At 37.1% G+C, this 19,450-nt stretch overlaps 2 protein-coding genes across 7 annotated transcripts in view; one reads left to right on the top strand and one right to left on the bottom strand.

Annotated features, from left to right (window-relative positions):
• Positions 1 to 19,450, bottom strand: part of LOC135845894 (uncharacterized) — a 68,257-nt gene that overhangs the window by 29,552 nt on the left and 19,255 nt on the right. Inside the window, exon 2 of one of the 5 annotated variants that reach the window (XM_065364757.1) lies at positions 12,880 to 14,781. The exons of the other annotated variants lie outside the window; for them this stretch is intronic. Coding sequence (XP_065220829.1) covers positions 13,048 to 14,763 — 1,716 coding nt within the window. The 5' untranslated portion in view covers positions 14,764 to 14,781 and the 3' untranslated portion in view covers positions 12,880 to 13,047. Of the gene's footprint in view, positions 1 to 12,879; positions 14,782 to 19,450 lie in introns of those variants that run through there. 5 annotated transcript variants of the gene reach the window in all.
• On the top strand, positions 557 to 7,108 carry LOC135845896 (uncharacterized). Of its 2 annotated transcripts, XM_065364767.1 has the most exons (7): positions 557 to 4,532; positions 5,062 to 5,250; positions 5,366 to 5,747; positions 5,887 to 6,020; positions 6,113 to 6,331; positions 6,423 to 6,619; positions 6,753 to 7,108. In XM_065364767.1, exons 1-6 carry the CDS (start codon positions 4,431 to 4,433, stop codon positions 6,588 to 6,590), a joined length of 1,194 nt encoding a protein of 397 aa, XP_065220839.1. In that variant the 5' UTR covers positions 557 to 4,430; the 3' UTR covers positions 6,591 to 6,619; positions 6,753 to 7,108. The 2 variants fall into 2 exon arrangements, with proteins under 2 accessions (XP_065220839.1, XP_065220838.1); XM_065364766.1 differs by having other exon boundaries at positions 6,423 to 7,108.

Here is a 19,450-nt window from a genome sequence, read left to right as displayed (position 1 = left end):
GGCCATCGCATTCTTACCTCGTCGTCGTCGTCCTCGTATCCTGCTGCTGTCACTCACGCTCCTGCTCGCATTCCTTTCGTCGTCACCTCGTCCTCCTTCGTAAATGCTGTCGTCGTCGCCGTTGACGCACTTGCACCTTCTCGTACATCTCGTCCTCGAACTGCAGCAACCAACACGACGATGCTCACGCCGCTGCCAACGTCGCTGCTTCTGCTCGCTCTCTCGAACCAGTTTCCCGTTATTCTCATCGTCCTTTCTCCTGCCTTTACGCGCCTCGCCGCTCCCCGCTTCTTGTCGTCGTCCACACGCTCGTTCTCTTCTCGCATCGATCCTCGCCTTAACCGACGACACATAATTTAGTTCTTATGTTTACGGCTTCGTGTACACTTGCCAATATAAACGTTAGCTCTCCACGCTTCGCCTCGGCCTTTTATTTTCGCGCTCGCGACGATCTATGAATGCCTGTGACGCGCTCGGGCATATCTACGTTTGCGGAACCGTACAACCCCGCAAGCGCGCAAGTTGTTCCAAAATTTGTTTATGTAGGTACGTAAGGTTAATCCCATAGTACTTTGGATTTTACCATTTTTTCAAGATTTTAAATTGGACAAAATGGTCGTCGTCGTTTCCCTTATAAGCGGTAGGCCTATTGGCCTGTCTGCTGCGGTGTGGAACCTGTTGAGGATGAGCCTGAGGTATCCGTGAGTTTCCTCCTTGGTCTCCCTCTGCTTCTCTTCCCCGTTGGTGTATATTGGAGAACCTGTTTTGGTGATCTTGTTTCCTCCATCCTTTTGACATGATTTCTCCAATCTTTCCTATTACTGTTTTATCTTCTTCATGACTGGCTTCACTCCGAGATCTGCTGTTATTTTCTCGGATGGGACTCTGTCTCTGAGAGTCACCCCTGCCGTTCTCCTCATGAACTTCACCTCTGCTGCCGTTATTCTTCTTTTATCAGATTTCTTCAGTGCCCATACCTCGCTTCCATACGTCATCATTGGTATTGCTAGGGTATTGTACACCTTCAATCTTGTTTCTTTTCGCACCTTACTGCTTCTCAGGGTCCTATTTATCAGTCCTGTGACTCTCAGGAACTTTGCAATCTTTCCACCAACATCTACTTCTCCCTAGTATGATATTGTGTTTCCCAGGTATTTGAAATTGTTGACCTGTTCAATGATTTTTCTATTTATTACAATCTTGCTTCTTACTGGCTCCTTTCCTTTGAAGGCCATTGTTTTTGTTTTCTCTGAAGATATTCTCATATCATACTTTTCTGATGTCTTTGTTAAATTATACATTGATCTCTGTAGGTCATCTTCTGTTTCGGCTAGTACTGCTTGATCATCTGCGAATAATACTGTTGATATTTCTTGCCTTCTGTCTGTCTTGATTCCTTTTGGCTTCATTTTCTGCCAATGGCATTTATTAAATCTTTCCATCAAAATTACCTTTTTTTTCAAGTCGACAAAATGTCTTCACTTAGGTATGGGTATGTATTACGTAATAACGTGCTATTTTTCCTTGTTTTCCTTGCCAGTAGACACCCTAATTAAGTACATAGGTAAAGTACTTTAGATTTTAGCATTTTTTCAAGATTTCAAATTGGACAAAATGGCGTTTATTCATAAAAATTGAAAAAATTGAAAAAAATATAAAACTGCAAAAATTTTGAAACATTGAAAACATTAAAATTGAAAATGATTGAAATACAGAAAAAAAATTGTGAAAATTGAGACCTTGTACCTCGCACCCTCGCTTCGCTCCTGCGCTTCGCCAGTATTTGGGGGGACTTTATTTCCCCTGCACCCCCTTGGGTATCGCCCAATTACCTCCTGCGGATGTTTTTTTTTCGTGTTCAGCGTTTCGCTTGAACTACTCGCACCCTCGCTTCGTTCATGTGCTTTGACTGTGTTCAGGGGGGGGGGCGCTGAACCCCCCCTTGGGCTTCGCCCAACTACCTCCGGCCTTCACGTGTTTTTTTCATGTTCTGCGCTTCGCTTGAACTACTCGCACCTTCGCTTCGCTCATGTGCTTCGCCTGTGTGAGGTCCACCCTGCAGCCCCTTGGGCTTTGCCCAATTAGCTCCTAGGAGAACGTCTTTTTTTCATGTTCTGTGCTTCTCTTGAGCTACTCGCACCCTCGCTTCGCTCCTGTGCTTCGCCTCCATTTGGGGGGACAACGTCCCCCCTAAACCCCCCTTGGGCTTCGTCCAAATCACTCCTTCCACAATTTCGTTCTTATAGCTCCTCTGCACCCCCCTGAGCTTCGCCCAACTCTCTCCTTCCAATGTTTCCTTCTTATACTCGCGGGGGGGAGGGACTCCATACCCCCTGCACCCCCTTCAAGCTTCGCCCAACTATCTTCTTCCTCCTTCAAAACATGTGGTAACAAACCTGTCTTGACTCTGAAACAGGTCAAATGGGGTTGGAAGGTTGAAACCAGCAAAAGACACTTCGGGTACATCCTCTCATTGTACTGTGAAAATTTAAAACACATTTTTTTAAAATTTCATTCCGCTGTAGAAAAAAATTGATCAATTAACGCAATTCTGTTCCCGTTGTTGTGCGTTTCTCTATACCAAAATTTTCAGAAATTTCCTGCATAAGCATACGAAGAAAAGAGGACGCATTCAAAGTGGAAATACTAGTATAGGTAACAATTTTGAGCAACAAAAATTGTTTATGAGTGAACTAACATTTCAGTTCAAAAGACTGCAGTTCCCTAAAATTAAGTGAGTCCTCAAAGGGGGGAGGGGGGAAAATATAAAATTTTGAAAAATTCAACATGGGTATGAATGTATTGGTTTTTTAGGATGCTGAATTTAATTTTATGGATGGTTGGATCCCTAGCCTTTTGTACATACATATAATTATTCAAGTGGAAATTTTAGCAAAGAAGGAAAGCGTTTTTTTTGAATGCTTTTACTTTCAAGCCAAGGTATCAATGACACGTGGTATTTTCCTATTCTCGCGCATTCTCCATTTTAATAGTAATTTTCACGTTGAAAATACAAAAAAAAAAAAAAAAAAAAATAGCAGTTATGAAAATTGGCATTGCAATTTTTCATTATTTTGTGATGAGCAGGAATGCCTCCACTACGTATAGTAGTGCCTATAGTACTCACCACGTTACCTAGTTATTCTTAAAATAACTAGGTATCGTAGATATTAAAATATCTATCGTTTCCCGCGAAACTACTTTTTTACCTCGTTGAGATTTGAAGGTTATGAGGTGATTTTTACCTATATTTCCCAGATTCGCATAGGGCTCGTCTCTATGTGAATTCTGTTCGATCCTCACTTTAAGTTCAATCCACGGCCGCGATAGATCTTCTCGTCAACGACCGACTTCGTGTCAACTATGGACTATGTCCATCCTCGCTCTTTAATCAATCTTTTTTATTACCCGCTTGTTCGGATAAAATTGTGTATTTTAACATAAATATGTGGAATAAATCAAAGGAGTGACCCATATTTCGGTATTTAGGATCACCTCCCATTTTCCGGACTTGGGAGTGTGTACCCAGATGAATATGTACAAGAGTAAATCATAATTATCGATTGGCCTATTATTGGAGAGCCACCGAAGAGATAATTAAAGCGAACAGTTAAGGTAATGGAAAAGGCCTTTCTAAATTATGGAGTGCGTTCCTCCACCTAGAATTAATTATAACCTTATCGTAATTAATTTAAATGACAGCGAGATGACTAAATACTGTCATTCATACTCGTTTCGTAATTGTACTTTAAATAATGATCGATACTTGTATGATTATTATGTATCTTATTTCCTTTAGAGCTGCAGAGATTTGTTCCTCTGCAGTCTCCCTTCTTAGAATTAGGAATAATGCATCCTTCATTCATAAGATTTTCGACTTGTATTGAATATAAACCTAATACAGGAGGTCAATACTAGTTGTTTTGAGTTTTATTTGGTAGCAATAATCTCAATTTATAATGTGTGGTTATTGGTAGGAAGACCAAGAGCCTTTTCACTGAGCTAGTCTGGTTCTAGGGAAATATTCCTTCCCTAAGGAATATTTCTTGGATTTTTCACATAGGCATTTAAACGAATAATATTCACGTCACGTATTTATTATCTCCCTCTTTACCTAACACAGTCTCTCTCCCTCTAACTATTACAATTTTTTTATTTAAAATGAAGTTTTATGGGTGATCCGTCCGCAGAACGGGTAATATTTGCTTGTGATTAATATGTATACCTATTACTTAATATGTCTGCAGGGTCACCGAACCAAACGTACATGAATAAGTAATTACTAATTAGGTACTAATACCTATATCGTATGTAGAAGAAATTCACCACAAACGGTAGCAGAAGACAACACAATACCTACGTTGAACTAGTATAAAGGAGCCAGCTGTGTTCGAATTTATTCCACTGCTTTCATTTGTATTTTACACAACATGAATCTTAAGCTTTTTTCTCACTTAATCATGACACATCTCTTATCTGAGTGGTGTTGCGTCCTGGGCCAGGATTCCGAAGAGGCTATGAACATCGATGCAGTATGTTAACACATCGTACAATGTTGCCAATGTCATATTAAAAAATCCCGCCAGGTTGATCCTAATCGCTAGTCTTTCTGCTAGATTTTCATCATTTATTTTTTTTAAAACTCTAAATCATGTATCTCTCACCAAAAACTGATATTTTCAGCAAGATTTAGCGAAATGTACAGAAAACTGCACAAAACATTGTTGAAACGTATTGAAATTGCATTGAAACATTTAAAATAGCATCAATCATTCAAAATTACAAAACTGATGGAAGATTCAGGATAATTTGTTAAAATTTGAAAACTGTACAAACGTAACTTGAAAGCAAAAACTCAATATTTTTATGGCTGAAATGCTCGCTGACTTCTCGCATAGCCGCTGGATTAACAATTTTTGGCGATTTTCTACATTCAAAATTGCTAGAAATGGCGGGAAAATTCGCTGAATTGGCAACACTGACAACTATACTATTATCTACATATTTAATGTACTCGTATGTACATCTCACATACCTACCTACATATAAATACATTTACAGATGGATCAGAAATTACTTGACAAAGTATCGACGTATGCCCCCAATGTGTACGCAGCAGTACGGAACCGGCTGGTTAACAAACAAATCGAATTTCAACAATACCGTGGAGAATACCGTGGAAAATACGACCAGAAATGCCAATCTCACGAAGCTGAAAAGGCTAAAAACGATAAAAATGTAGCGCAACTTGTAAGTAAACTGTTGATAAATCGAATTGACTGCGATTACTGTGTAGTTTACTACCTACCCAAAGAACATATAAAATCTCAAATTTTCTTAAAATTATTAAAAATTGTTTTTATAGGCCGTCTACGCGGAAGTGGCCCAATGCATAAAAATTCGAGATTGGATCGTAGATATCGAAAAAAACTTCCCGCAATGGTTGAGTTATTTAAGTGTCAACCGTTTTATAAAGTGGGTACTAGCTTTAAAATATGCTCAAGGGCCCGTTTTCGATTATTTAAACCGTCTCCTACAAGCGTCTGAGGTATCGATTGAAACCTTCGCGAACGAGATACATTCTTTATACGAAGACATGTCCGCCTCCTTCGCACATAAGTTACCCAGCAGTGTGCCAAATCCTACACGAGAAAACATACCAAAGTTATGTCACTTAGTTGCCGGAAACAATAAGGGCAGGAAAACATCGTGTAAAGTCCTATTAGAGGCCATGTTCACACCAATGGGTAGGTTCACAGTATTGTACATTTTATGTACTACATTTTTTACAAAAACATTGTACTTGTGTAATTATTAATCATCAATGAAAACGTTACGTTTCTATTATATATTTTTGGAATGATTTTCACTAGATTGTGTTTTCAGATGCTTCATCCTCCAAGAGTATCGCATCTAGTTCTACAACTCCCGATCCCATGCCGACAAAATTTTACATCATAATTGCGTATTATAAGAACCCGATGGAGGAAAGTATAGTGGCCATAAACACATTAACAAAAGTGTGTACTTTTTAGAAAAAGAATAATATTTTGTAAGCTAGTAGGTGGATTGAATATTCTTATGTTTAATGTACATTACATATGTATTTCAGATTGTAGAAAGTAACTCGGAATTTAAAAAGGAAAAGTGCAAAGTTTTGGAAAAATTTATCATTGGCCCGGCGACAATCGATAATACTCAATTTGGTAAACAAAATCGGATGAATTTACCAACCATTATCATCCGAGTAGGATTTCCAAAGAGCTTACGAGGCCAATCCAGCACCGAATTCGAACTATATTTTTCAGAGCTGCAGTCTTTGAAGAAAAGTGTAAGTACCTAAATGAATAATTATACGAGTATAGGCGGCATCTGTAGAATTATTGAATATTTTGAGCGTTTAACAATTCATTCAATTTTAGATAAAGGCTGACCTAACCCTACCCAAACCAGGAAAAGAAAACTCCATACCAGACATTCTGATGCCAAATGAGTTTATATCTCATAAGTGGTTCCAGTCATTAACGGATCCTACACAAGAACAGAAACCAGCAGATGAAAATCACATTTCCGAAGAAAAAAGCAAATAAGATAAGAACTGCGATCCTCTCGTAACTATGTAAATAACATTTTTTCTTTTAAAAAAATCTGGCCCCATTGGTATAATCTTTGAATTTGCGCCGTTGGAACACAATTTCAAAAATCTCACCCAACCCAGGATCTTTGAAAACATCCGTGTTATGAAATTTCAGACGATTTCGCCAGCTCTATATCAAGCGTTTGAAAACTTGTTTATTCCATCATTTCAGGATTTTCCACGTTATCGTATGTAGGTAGTTGAATTCGATCAATTTTTGGTAGCTTCCAAGTTATTTTTAGCCTATGATGATTTTACGTTTTTTAGTAATTTTGCTACTATTCGTGATTTAGCACTATTTTTTTCATAACGAACCATTTCAGCGATATTTTGCTCAATTTTTCACAATATTTCATCAATTTTCAGCCAATTTAAACAATTTTTGTGGCATTTAAATAATCTCGATTTACCATGTGACATTCACAATTGAAATTGAAAAAAAAAAACCATCATAATTAATAATCATACAAATATAGGTACTGAATATTTCGAATTATTTAACGATGAAAAGAAATACAAGAATTACAAATTGTATTTATTCTAAGGTCAATTGACACAAAAACGTAAAAATACAATAAGACAAGAGAAAAATAGAAACAAATTCGGACCTACCTATAAATAAAATAAATTATACCAAAAATGAGTCATTAACTAGAGCATCAATTTAAACGTAAAACTCGAGAATTTTCAACACTTGTCCGAACACCAATTTAAAAACGAAATCCAGCCAGGATCACTGAAAACATCCGGAATTTCAGTTGATTTTGCCAGCTCAACACCAAGTTGTAAAAACTCACTTTTATACAGCTTGAAATCATCGTCGTTACAACTACACATCCACACAGCATCCTTCAGCCAACTAAACATATCATTTCCAGCAACCTTATAACACGCTTTCAGACAATTTACCGACGACAAAACTTCCATTTTAAATTCATTAGCTGACCGAATATTTTCAAACGATCCTTCGATAAAATCAACGAGCTGATTGGGCGGAGGAAAGACAAATCTGTCTGTTTCAAACCAATTAATCCACTCGAAAAAGTTTTTTCGCAATATCATCTGCTTAGTTTTCATAATTCTACGAGTATCCGACGAAAATAAGTTGAGAAACTGATCCAATTCGGAAAATCGCATTCCTGTGAATAAAGTGCAGTAGAGTACAGGTGACCAAAAGTCATTCATTTTCATAATTTGCGTTTTGAATTCTTCAGTTCCCTCTTCTTCACAACATATGTCCATAAATTGCACGAAACAATCCGTAGGATATTTCTCAAACACATACATCCATTGCACTCCCCAAAAGTTGTACCGTCTATAATCCGCATAAATGGTTGATAAAATGGCAACGTCTAATCGAACGTCGGTCAAGTTCAAGTCACGATCCCACCACTTCTCGTCTATGTAATCATCGAATACAGCCTGCCGCAATTTGTTAGGAGCAAGATTGAAGATTTCTAAAGCAAGAGAAATATGATCAGTCGAGTGAATATCAAACTTCTCGCGCGTGAAAAATTCCCCGATCAAATCAGTAAATGCGTATTTGCAATACCAATCTCGTATACGCATCCAAACCGCCACCACAAAATCTACGTGCATCCAAAATCTCATCAAATATTCCAAAATGTGAAGCTCAAGAAGAACTTCTAACTTGTCTTCATCGTCGTCGTAGAACAACGACACCAATTCTTCGTTTGTCAATTTCATCAGAAAATTTTCCCAACTTCTGAATGACATTTTTTCCAGGTAGCGATCTTTGAGAAAACGAATTCGTTTTTCTAAATTTAACCGATTCAAGAAATGATCAGTAGCACAAGTTGGGTAGTTGTATTCACCTTTGAACACTTTTCCGACGATATATTTAGTCAATCCGGTAGTCTTACCCTTTCTGCAAACGCATTCCCAATAATACACCAACGGATAACGTCGTTCAGCGTTTCGCAAGTTAATCTCCGTCTTCAAATTTGACCACAATGTTCGGATCTCAGTTTCCAAACAATGATTACACGCGATTCTGTACTTTTCTGCAGCATTCAAATCATCTTGTTTGAGCATTTCTCGAGCGGTTTCTTCATCGTTGATGGTACCATCGGTGGACCAGACCAAAACGTGAAAATATTCGTGAGCTCGACTACCCACTTTATCGAAGAATATCTGTCTATCATAAAAATTGTTCCACCATGCAATTTGTTCCTTTACTATTGGTATAAATCGTTCGATCTTTTGTTCTATGGCTGGTGGCAATGCGATGATCTCTGATACTTTTTCAGTAGGATTGGTTGGATTCATCATAGCAGCTCGACGACACAACACCGCAGCCGACACCACCGAAGCTGTATGTTCCAAGGTGCACGGATTCCGCCGAAAGCTGCACAGAGGTTCGAGGGAAGACATGATTTCATTCGAGATAATCTGAAATTATGATAGTTTGTTGTTAGAGAACTGCTAACGAAATTCATTGAATAAGCGTTTTATTTTTTAAAAAATCAATGAGAGACGGAGAGATGAGAGTACTCGACTAAAGAATAAAAAAAGTAAAAAAATTGTCTCGTATTCTCGTGGAATTTCAATTTTCAAACTTCTTTGCACTTTTTTCACTTTTTTCGCTCCTCAAGCTTCATCGATTATCTAATTTTCAATTCCAACACTGCAATAATTTCGCAACGATGTGCACAATTCATCCAGTACTTCTACTTAGAATACATACGGTTTCAAAAATAATCTTGATGATCTCTGATAAGTATATACCCAATAGCAGCGTATTCACTCAATATCCAATTTTACTAATGTTAATAATGATACGAGGAAGATTCAAGAGGTGCAACTTTCCCTCAGAATTAATAAATGATAACAATAACTACGTATTTCTGATTGGTAGAAAACTTTCTTTCCAAAATTCAAACAGCCCAATTGAGCTTTCCAAAAAATATTTTCAAAAGTCAACGTAGAAGTAAGTAATCGTTTTGAAAACCACAGTGATTCCAAGAATTGGTAAATCCACGTTCAGAAAGCTGGCGTAATTATTCAGTATGACTCTGTGGTCCTTCCACATTCGAAAATGAGGCTTGAAGGAGAATTTTACAAAATATGGCTGTAGGCTTCAGAACGGCTCCAAACCACTTCTAATCGGCTCAGCGTGATGAATTAAGAGTAAAAGGTAAATTTCAGATTTCTACAACTTCAGAAATCCGCTGGAGACTGCAGGAGCTGCTGAAACGGTTTGATAGTCAATACCGTTGGGTCATTCCACGTCAATTGGACCAAGAAGTGGTAGGGGGGTTTGGCGATTTTTTTGAAATTTTCCCTGATGGAAAGACCTTCCGAAGGGATGACCAATGGCGCAAATCGCAGCTCTCTAGCCCATTTTTGAAGGCAGCCAGGGGGTGTCAAAGTTTTTAGTGATCCTAAAATATCATCCATTTCAGCAGCGTATTACTCAATACCCGCGATACCTACCAAAATGGAACTTTTTCTCATAGTTAGAGGTTTTGAAAGGCTTACTGGTGATATCATAAAAATCAGTGTTGCCACTTTTTTTCGTACAAAAAATTAGCTCAAAAAGTTTCAAAACGTAGTTTTCATATAGTTCCGACTCTCAAAAATTCTGAAAAAAATATTACTTTGGACAACTTTTTATGCTGAACAACATATTAACAAATTGGGATGCTAACATGCTGCAAAGTCGATTAAAAGAAATTCAAAGTTTGCGAAAAAATGCGATTTTTTGATTTAAAACATGAAAAAAAAATTCGATTGGTGAAATTGACCCATTTGACCCCTATTTTTACGTATCTGTTGAAAAAATTGAAAAAAACCTTTCACAAAATCTGACGTCATATTCGTGTTCAGCGTCACCAAAAACATATTATTCCATGTGTCGCACAACAAAACACTTTTTTAAACTTTTACCCCCTTTGGGGAGGTGCTGGGGCCGTGGATGGGGTTCTATCAAAAATCTAACGTCATATTCGTGTTCAGCGTCGCCGAAAACATACAATTCGATATATCACATGCCCCAGATTTTCTTTCAAAAGTTTCACCCAAAATTGGGGGTGGGGGTGCTCCCCTTCCGTCAAGAGTCCCCTCTCGAAACCTAAATATTTCAAAAAAGTATCAAAATGTACATCTATGGAAATTTTTTCAAAATTTTAAATGGTAGCTCCCACTTACAGCGCCATTTTAAAATTTGAACTTTCAAATTGAAAGTTCAGCTTTCAAGTTTTGAAAATTTCAAATTACTTGAAAAGTTCAAAATTCAATGCCCTTTCGAACTGTGAAATCAGTTTTGATCAAAGTATCATAGTTTTGGAGTAATGGGCTGCTGAAGTTGAGTACCTCGAGACAATGTGAAAATAATGAAGCCCCCCACCTGCCCCCTGAGGGGGCTGGGACCAAACTGATTGCGGCTTTCTTACTTACTGGGTGGGTAGATATTGTAAAAAAAATTTGAGCGAAATCGAAAGACATGACTTTCAAAATTGACTTTTTTTGGTTGGGTTGACAATGGAATGACCCAAATCAAAATTTTAAAAAAATTCAAAAAATGAACGAATTTTCATTTTTTTTGTTGTGAGTGTAATTTTTATCAACTTTTTCATGAAATACGCCAGAAAGAGGTCAAAATAAGGCAACTGAATAAATTAAAACTTCTTTTGATGTTTGAAATTTAAAATTTATTTTTTCCAAAGAGTTCATTTCATCAAGTAAAAGGGGTTTTTCAACTTTTTCGAAAGATACGTAAAAATAGGGGTCAAATGGGTCAAACTTCACCTATCAAAACTTTTTTTCAAGTTTTAAATCAGAAAATAGCATTTTTTCGCAAACTTAAAATTTTTTTAATCGACTTTGCAACACGTTATACCATCCCAATTTTTTAATATCTTGTTCAGCATGAAAAGTTGTCCATAATACGCGTATATTTTTTTCAGAATTTTTGAGAGTCGGAACGATATGAAAACTACGTTTTGAAACTTTTTGAGCTAATTTTTTGTATGAAAAAAGTGGCAACACTGATTTTTATGATATCACCAAAAAGTCTTTTAAAACCCCTAACTATGGGAAAAAGTTCCATTTTGGTAGGTATCGCGGTTATTGAGTAATCCACTGCTGAAATGGATGATATTTTAGGATCACTGAAAACTTTGACACCCCCTGGCTGCCTTCAAAAATGGGCTAGAGGGCTGCGATTTGCGCCATTGGTCATCCCTTCGGAAGGTCTTTCCACAAGAAAAATTTCAAAAAAATCGCCGAACCTCCCCCCCCCCAACACTTCTTGGTCCAATTAACGTGGAATGACCCCGTTATCAAAAAGTATTGAAGGGAGGGGGGGGGGGGGGTAAAAAAAATACATACCAAATTTCAGCTTTCCAGGTCAATTTGATAAGACTTTAATTTTTCCCCTAATTTGTACGTCACAATTAATTTTGTTTTTAAAAATTTGCCAAAAATCGAAAAATGCATTTCAGCCCCTGGAATTTTGTCTATACCGACGAATTTTAATTTTTACTAGTCTTCTCGATTTAGCTTTTTTGGTTGACAATTTTCTGCCCGTTGAGATTCTTTTCGTGCGATTATGTACTTCAGAGCGATTTTCTCATATTATGCATTTTTTTGAGTTATTTTCCAACTAGTAAGTAAGTACTTGTCTTCAAAAAGGGTGGGTGGAGGAATAAAAAAAAATTTGAACAGTACTAAACGATGATGAGAGCGTCGGTAATGAAATCAAGTTTTAATCCAGAATCAAAATGGAGTGCTGAGCTCCACGAGCCACAAAGGAGGGTCTGGTGGGTGCCCAAATATTTGACAAATGGAATCTTGGGGACCTAAAATTTTGGCTTTTGGAATATGGATTTCTAAAAACGTGGATTCTGAAATTTGTTTTATGTATTATAAAATCAACCCGAATGCACTATTAACTACAATTTTAGTATCAAGCCCTCTGCTGAGGCTTAATACATGTTGATTTTGAGGTCAAACCGATTTTTCAAAATTGAAGTCGATGCTTTTAAAAATTCATAAATTGATACTCATTGGGTTTTATCCTCATCCTCATCTTCATCTCCAGTGCGATTATTTAGATTTTAGGATCGAACAGATTTCAGAAATTTCAGGACTAGAATCCAGTTTGTGTGAACATATTAATCATAGTTTCGATTTCATTCAATCAAACCTCACTCCAAATTACCCAGCTTTTAAAAAAAAGTTCTAAAATTGACATTGTAAATTTAATTATGAAAACAACGAAAGGAAATGCAAATTGTATTTTTTATTTGCAATTAATTAATACGTAAACAAAAATCCAACAGAAACCCTGAAACGCAATCTTACTCTAATCAACTTAACTAAACAAAACCATTTCTCACGAATAAAATTAAACCGTTAGGTAATTCCAGAGTAAAATTCGAAAATTTTCAAAATTCATCGTCTTCCTTAGCCGAACACCACTTCAAAAACGACATCCAACCGGGATCTTTGAAAACAGACCAGTTCCATGCTGCCACATCCTCACCAATCCGTGAAAACTTGATTTTATATAGCTTGAAATCATCGTCGTTACAACTACACATCCACACAGCATCTTTCAGCCAATCAAATATATCACTTCCAGCAACCTTGTAACATGCTTTCAAAAAACTCGGCGACGACAAAATTTCTATTTTAAATTCCTTAGCTGATCGAATACTTTCAAACGATCCTTCGATGAAATCAACGAACTGGTTTGGCGGAGGAAACACCGAACCTTTTCCAAAATCTTTGGCCCATTTGGCGAGATTATTTCGTAGAATCATTTGCTTGGTTTTCATAATTCTAATAGGATCTGACGAAAACATGTTGAGAAATTGATCTAATTTGGAAAATCGCATTTTCTTCAACAATCTGAAGCAATAGTTTGATGCTACAAGAATAAATTCATGCGAGTACATTTCCATAACTTTCATCTTGAATTCTTCGGATCCTTCTTCTCCACAACATTCAATCATAAATTGCACGAAACAGTCCGCAGGATACTTCTCAAACAAATAGATCCAATTGTCTGCCCAAAACTTGTATCGACCACAATCCGGTTCAACGGTTGATAAAATGACAACGTCTAATCTAATGTCTGCCAAGTTGGAATCACGATCCCACCACCACTCATTTATGTACTCATCAAATGCAGCTTTTCGCAATTCGTAAGGAGCGAGATTGAAGATTTCCACGGCCAGAGAAATATGATCAGTCGATTGGAATGCAGAATCTTCGCACTTCAAAAGCTTTTCGATTAGCATAGAAAATTCATAATCATCATAGCTGTCACGTATACGCATCCAAATTTGCACCACAAAATCTGCATGCATCCAGAATTTCATCAAATAATCGAAACGGTAGTGTTCTATATTGACGTGTTTCCATGTTTCTGAATCACAAAGTACTGACACTAGCACTTCGTTACTCAATTTCATCAGAAAATTTTCCCAACTTCTAAACGTTGTTTTCTGCAAATAGGATTCTTGTAAAACAGAGATTCGTTCGTCGAGAGTTAAACGGTCCAAGAAATAATCGATAGCGCAGACTGGAGACGTGTATTCGATATTGGACGATTCTTGGGTGATAAATTCAGTCGATGTGGCACTGATATCATTTCCGCAAACGGCTTCCCAATAACACACCAACGGATAAAATGTGTCTGTTTTTCGCAAGTTCATCTTCGTATTCAAATTCGATCTCAACGTTTTGATCTCATTTTGTAAACAATGAATACACGCGATTCTGTATTTCTCGTCGGCGTCCAAATCGTCTTGTTTCAGCATTTCACGAGCGGTTTCTTCGTCATTAATGGTGCCATCGGCCGACCAAACCAAAACCTGGAAATATTCTCGAGCTCGTTTATCGAAGAATATCTCCATATCGTATAAATTGCTCCATGATGTAATTTGTTTTTTCACGAGCGGCATAAAACGGCCGATCTTTTGCTCGATGGCTGATGGCAATGCGATGGAGATGATCTCTTGAACTTTTTCAGGAGGATTGGTTGGGTTCATCATGGCAGCTTGACGACACAACACCGCAGCAGACACCACCGCAGCTAGATGTTCCAGGCTGCGCGGATTCCGCCGAAAATTGCACAAAGGTTCGAGCGAAGACATGATTTCACTCCAGGTAATCTGAAAGTATACAGGGTGTTTCGTAGGTGACCTACCTCCTTCCACCAGGTAAGTAGGCAATATGTGCTGAGATAAACTACGTATGTTTGCCGACCTTTTGAATTGAAGGGGCAAAATTATGCTCGATTGAAAAAAATTTTTTTTCAATGTTGGTTGGAAACTTTAACCTTCTGTGGGTCGAGAACCATGATAGGTAGAGACTTGCACTTTGCGCCATTAAATAGCAAATTTTATGTAGAATTTTTCTATGTGGATGACCATCATCGTAGTTGATCAGGGAGGGTCATACAAAACAAAATATCCATAAAAACGTGTTCAAAAATTGATGATTTTTACCATTTTTCTAGAATTTCTCAAAAACTTGTCCTCTTCACATATCATTTTTATTATTGTTTCTTAAAGAAAAAAGTTTGATCTTTTTAATGGCGCAACGCGCATCTCCCTATCTTGATTAGTTAAAAAGTGACAAGAGTTTGAATTATGGAAAACGAGAGCAGAAAAAATACGAAAAAAAATTGTTTTCAATATTTGTTGCAAACTTTAAGCTTTTGTAAATGGAGAACCATTACAGGTAGAGACTTGAACTTTGCGCCATTGAATAGCAAATTTTGTCACGAATTTTTCCATGTGGCTGATCACTGTGGTAGTTGATCAGGAAGGGTCATGCAAATCAAAATATCTGAGAAAACGTTTTCAAAAATTGATGATTTTTTCCATTTCTCAAGAATTTCTCAAAAACTTTTCATTCTTGTACCTAATTATTATTCTCCGAGACACCGAGAGAAAAGCCCAATCTTTTTAATGCCAATGCGCTCATTCAGCTATCTTAATTAGGAATGAGCTTATGTGTGTTTCAATGTTAAAATACTTATTATGAAAAGTGTGAATACCATGGAAAAAAAATCATCCCAAACAGCATTACTTCCTTTTCAAAAATTTTTATTTTCATTAAAGAATCATGGGTGACTCGAGACGATATACTAGTGCTGAATGCACCGAAATTTTACTTTTATATGGTAGTTCGGGCAACAATGCCAATGAAGCTGCTCGCCAACATGTTCAATTATTCCCAAATGCGCAACATCGCATCCAGCTCCAAATACGATCCGAGAAATGGTTAACCGTCTTCGACAATATGGATGTTTCTACAATCCGCTGCCTACTGAGCAAGCTGTACGGAGGCCCGTCAGTGTCGAAGAACAAGTCTTAGAAATGGCTAACGAGGACCCGACGATCAGTGTTCGGGAAATATCTCGAATTACTGGGCATCCTCATGCAACTGTTTGGCGAATAATCAATAGTGAAGGCATGTATCCATGGAGTTTCACACCACAAGCTGTCTTACATCCAGAAGATCCGGCAAATCGTATTGAATTCTGTAATTGGTTGGTAGATCATCAAGGGTACAGAAGCCGAATCTTGTATACTGACGAGAGTAATTTTCAACAAGATGGTATCTTTAATAGTCGAAACGCTCACTACTGGAGTGAAGAGAATCCTCACGCAGTTATGGAAACTAGATCACAGACTCGCTTCTCGGTAAACGTATGGGCTGGTATAGTTGGAAATCGTCTTCTTGGGCCGCATGTGCTTCCACAACGGTTGAATGGAGCTAGGTACCTCGATTTTCTACGTGATCAATTGCCAAATTACATTCAAGAAGGTGTACCAATTCGAATTTGGCAAGAGGGCATTTGGTTCCAGCATGACGGAGCGCCCGCTCACTACACTGCAGCGGTGCGGAATCACCTAAATCAAACGTATCCAAACCGGTGGATCGGCCGGGGAGGACCTGTCAACTGGCCGGCAAGATCGCCTGATTTCACCCCATTAGATTTTTATCTTTGGGGTGAAATGAAGCGTCTTGTTTATAAACAAGGAAGGCCAGCCAGTCGACAAGTTCTCCTCCAGCGTATAAACGAAGCTGCCAACATTATAAGAAATGATAGAATAAGCATACTTGCGGCCACATGCAGTGTGTTGAGACGGGCAAGATTATGTTTAGAAGTTGAAGGACGGAGATTTGAACAACATTTGTGAATGCGAACTTAATTTATTAAAAATAAAATTTTGTATTTTATCATTCAAACATGCCTAAAAGTTCATTCCTAATTAAGGTAGCTGAATGATCTCATCAGCATTAAAAAGATTGGGCTTTTCTCTCGGTGTCTCGGAGAATAAGTAATAATAATTAGGTACAAGAATGAAAAGTTTTTGAGAAATTCTTGAGAAATGGAAAAAATCATCAATTTCTGAAAACGTTTTCTCAGATATTTTGATTTGCATGACCCTTCCTGATCAACTACCACAGTGATCAGCCACATGGAAAAATTCGTGACAAAATTTGCTATTCAATGGCGCAAAGTTCAAGTCTCTACCTGTAATGGTTCTCCATTTACAAAAGCTTAAAGTTTGCAACAAATATTGAAAACAATTTTTTTTCGTATTTTTTCTGCTCTCGTTTTCCATAATTCAAACTCTTGTCACTTTTTAACTAATCAAGATAGGGAGATGCGCGTTGCGCCATTAAAAAGATCAAACTTTTTTCTTTAAGAAACAATAATAAAAATGATATGTGAAGAGGACAAGTTTTTGAGAAATTCTAGAAAAATGGTAAAAATCATCAATTTTTGAACACGTTTTTATGGATATTTTGTTTTGTATGACCCTCCCTGATCAACTACGATGATGGTCATCCACATAGAAAAATTCTACATAAAATTTGCTATTTAATGGCGCAAAGTGCAAGTCTCTACCTATCATGGTTCTCGACCCACAGAAGGTTAAAGTTTCCAACCAACATTGAAAAAAAATTTTTTTCAATCGAGCATAATTTTGCCCCTTCAATTCAAAAGGTCGGCAAACATACGTAGTTGTGCTCAGCACATGTTGCCTACTTACCTGGTGGAAGGAGGTAGGTCACCTACGAAACACCCTGTAGATATGATGGTTTGTTGTTAGAGAACTGCTGATGAAATTCAATGAACAAGCGATGCACTTCAGAAAAATCAACGAGCGGCTAAGAAAAACAACGTGTAGATAGGTGACTGCAAATATAAAATAAATGAAAATCTAAACTTCTTAGCACTTCTTTGACACGAGAAAATCTCACAAGACACAATTTTCGCTCAGAATTGATAATGATAGTTCAATACCTTCATATTTCTGATCGGTGGAAAATTATCTTCGAAATGCTACCAGACCTGTACCTGGGATTTCTTTCTTACTCCAGGAAAATAAAACAGGAAACAGGGGTAACCTCGAAGGTACCTAAGTATGTATGATAAAACCCCCATGGACGACCTTTTTTAAAAAAATACTCACGTAAAATTCAAATGTAACTTTGATGGGCGACTTTCTTATAGATAAGTATAGAATTTTTCGCTCTGAACACTGAAAAAATTTCATTGCTCAGGATTATTCACATTTTCTTAGTAGAATTCGATCAATTTTTCGTAACTTTTCGAGCTAAATTTCACAGTTTTTGTCATTTTTTTCCAAGATTTCATTTCATTTCGGTACTTTGATCAATTTTTTGTGATTTACCTAGCACAAATTTTTTTCATAACTGTCGTGAGCATTTTTGATACATTTTGCTGAATTTTTTACAATATTTCATCAATTCTCAGTCAATTTAAACCATATTTATGGCATTTCAACACACTCGATTCAACTTGTGATATTCACAATTAAAATTGGAAAATAATATCGTAATTATTAAATAGCTAAAACAATGAAATCAATAAACACAAGAACATGAAACATATTTATTTTAGCATCAATTAACAGGAAAAGAAACAAAAAATACAAAACAACCCTAGTCAACTAAAATCTAAATTCAACCAAAAATTATTCATTTCAGCGTCAATTAATAGGAAAAAAAACAAATCAACAATCTTACTACATAATAATCAACTAAATTAAACCAAAAATAAGTCATTAATTTGAAGTGTCATCAATTTAAACGCAAAATTCGAGACTTCTCAACACTCATCCGAACACCACTCCAAAAACGACATCCAACCCGAATCCTTGAAAACATTCGGAATTTCGGACGATTTTTCCAGCTTATCACGAAGCTGCAAAAACTTACTTTTATACAGTTTGAAATCATCATCGCGACAACTACACATCCACACAGCATCCTTCAGCCAACTAAACATATCATTTCTAGCGACTTTATAACATCCTTTCAAAAAATTTACCGACGATAAAATTGCCATTTTAAATTCATTGGCTGATCGAATATCTTCAAATGACCCTTCGATAAAATCAACGAGCTGATTAGGCGGAGGGAAGATGAATTTATCTGTTTCAAACCAATTAGCGCACCCGTAGAAGTTCTGTCGCAATATCATCTGTTTGGTTTTCATAGGATCTGACGAAAATATGCTGATAAATCGATACAATTCGGAAAATCGCATTCCAGTGAATAAAGTGTAGCAGTAATCTGCTGACCAATAATCCTGCGTGTACATTACTTCCATTTTGAATTCTTCAGTTCCCTCTTCTTCACAACATATGTCCATAAATTGCTGGAAACAATCGGTAGGATATTTCTTAAACACATCGATCCATTGCACTGCCCAAAATTCGTGCCGTCTATAATTCGGATCAATGGTTGATAAAATGGCAACGTCTAATCGAAGGTCGGTCAAGTTCAAGTCAC

The sequence above is a fragment of the Planococcus citri genome, chromosome 4 (genome assembly GCF_950023065.1).
Source record: "Planococcus citri chromosome 4, ihPlaCitr1.1, whole genome shotgun sequence".
Classification (NCBI taxonomy): Eukaryota; Metazoa; Arthropoda; class Insecta; order Hemiptera; family Pseudococcidae; genus Planococcus; species Planococcus citri.
Note: the sequence above shows the minus strand (reverse complement) of the source record. Positions and strands in the feature narration are given on the sequence as shown.

Bases quoted from the DNA above. Each gene is read 5' to 3' on its own strand.
- LOC135845896 (XM_065364767.1), top strand. From the start codon at position 4,431: ATGAATCTTAAGCTTTTTTCTCACTTAATCATGACACATCTCTTATCT. The intron at 5,251-5,365 runs GTAAGTAAACTG...TTGTTTTTATAG, and splicing joins ATAAAAATGTAGCGCAACTT to GCCGTCTACGCGGAAGTGGC. The intron at 5,748-5,886 runs GTAGGTTCACAG...TTGTGTTTTCAG, and splicing joins GGCCATGTTCACACCAATGG to ATGCTTCATCCTCCAAGAGT.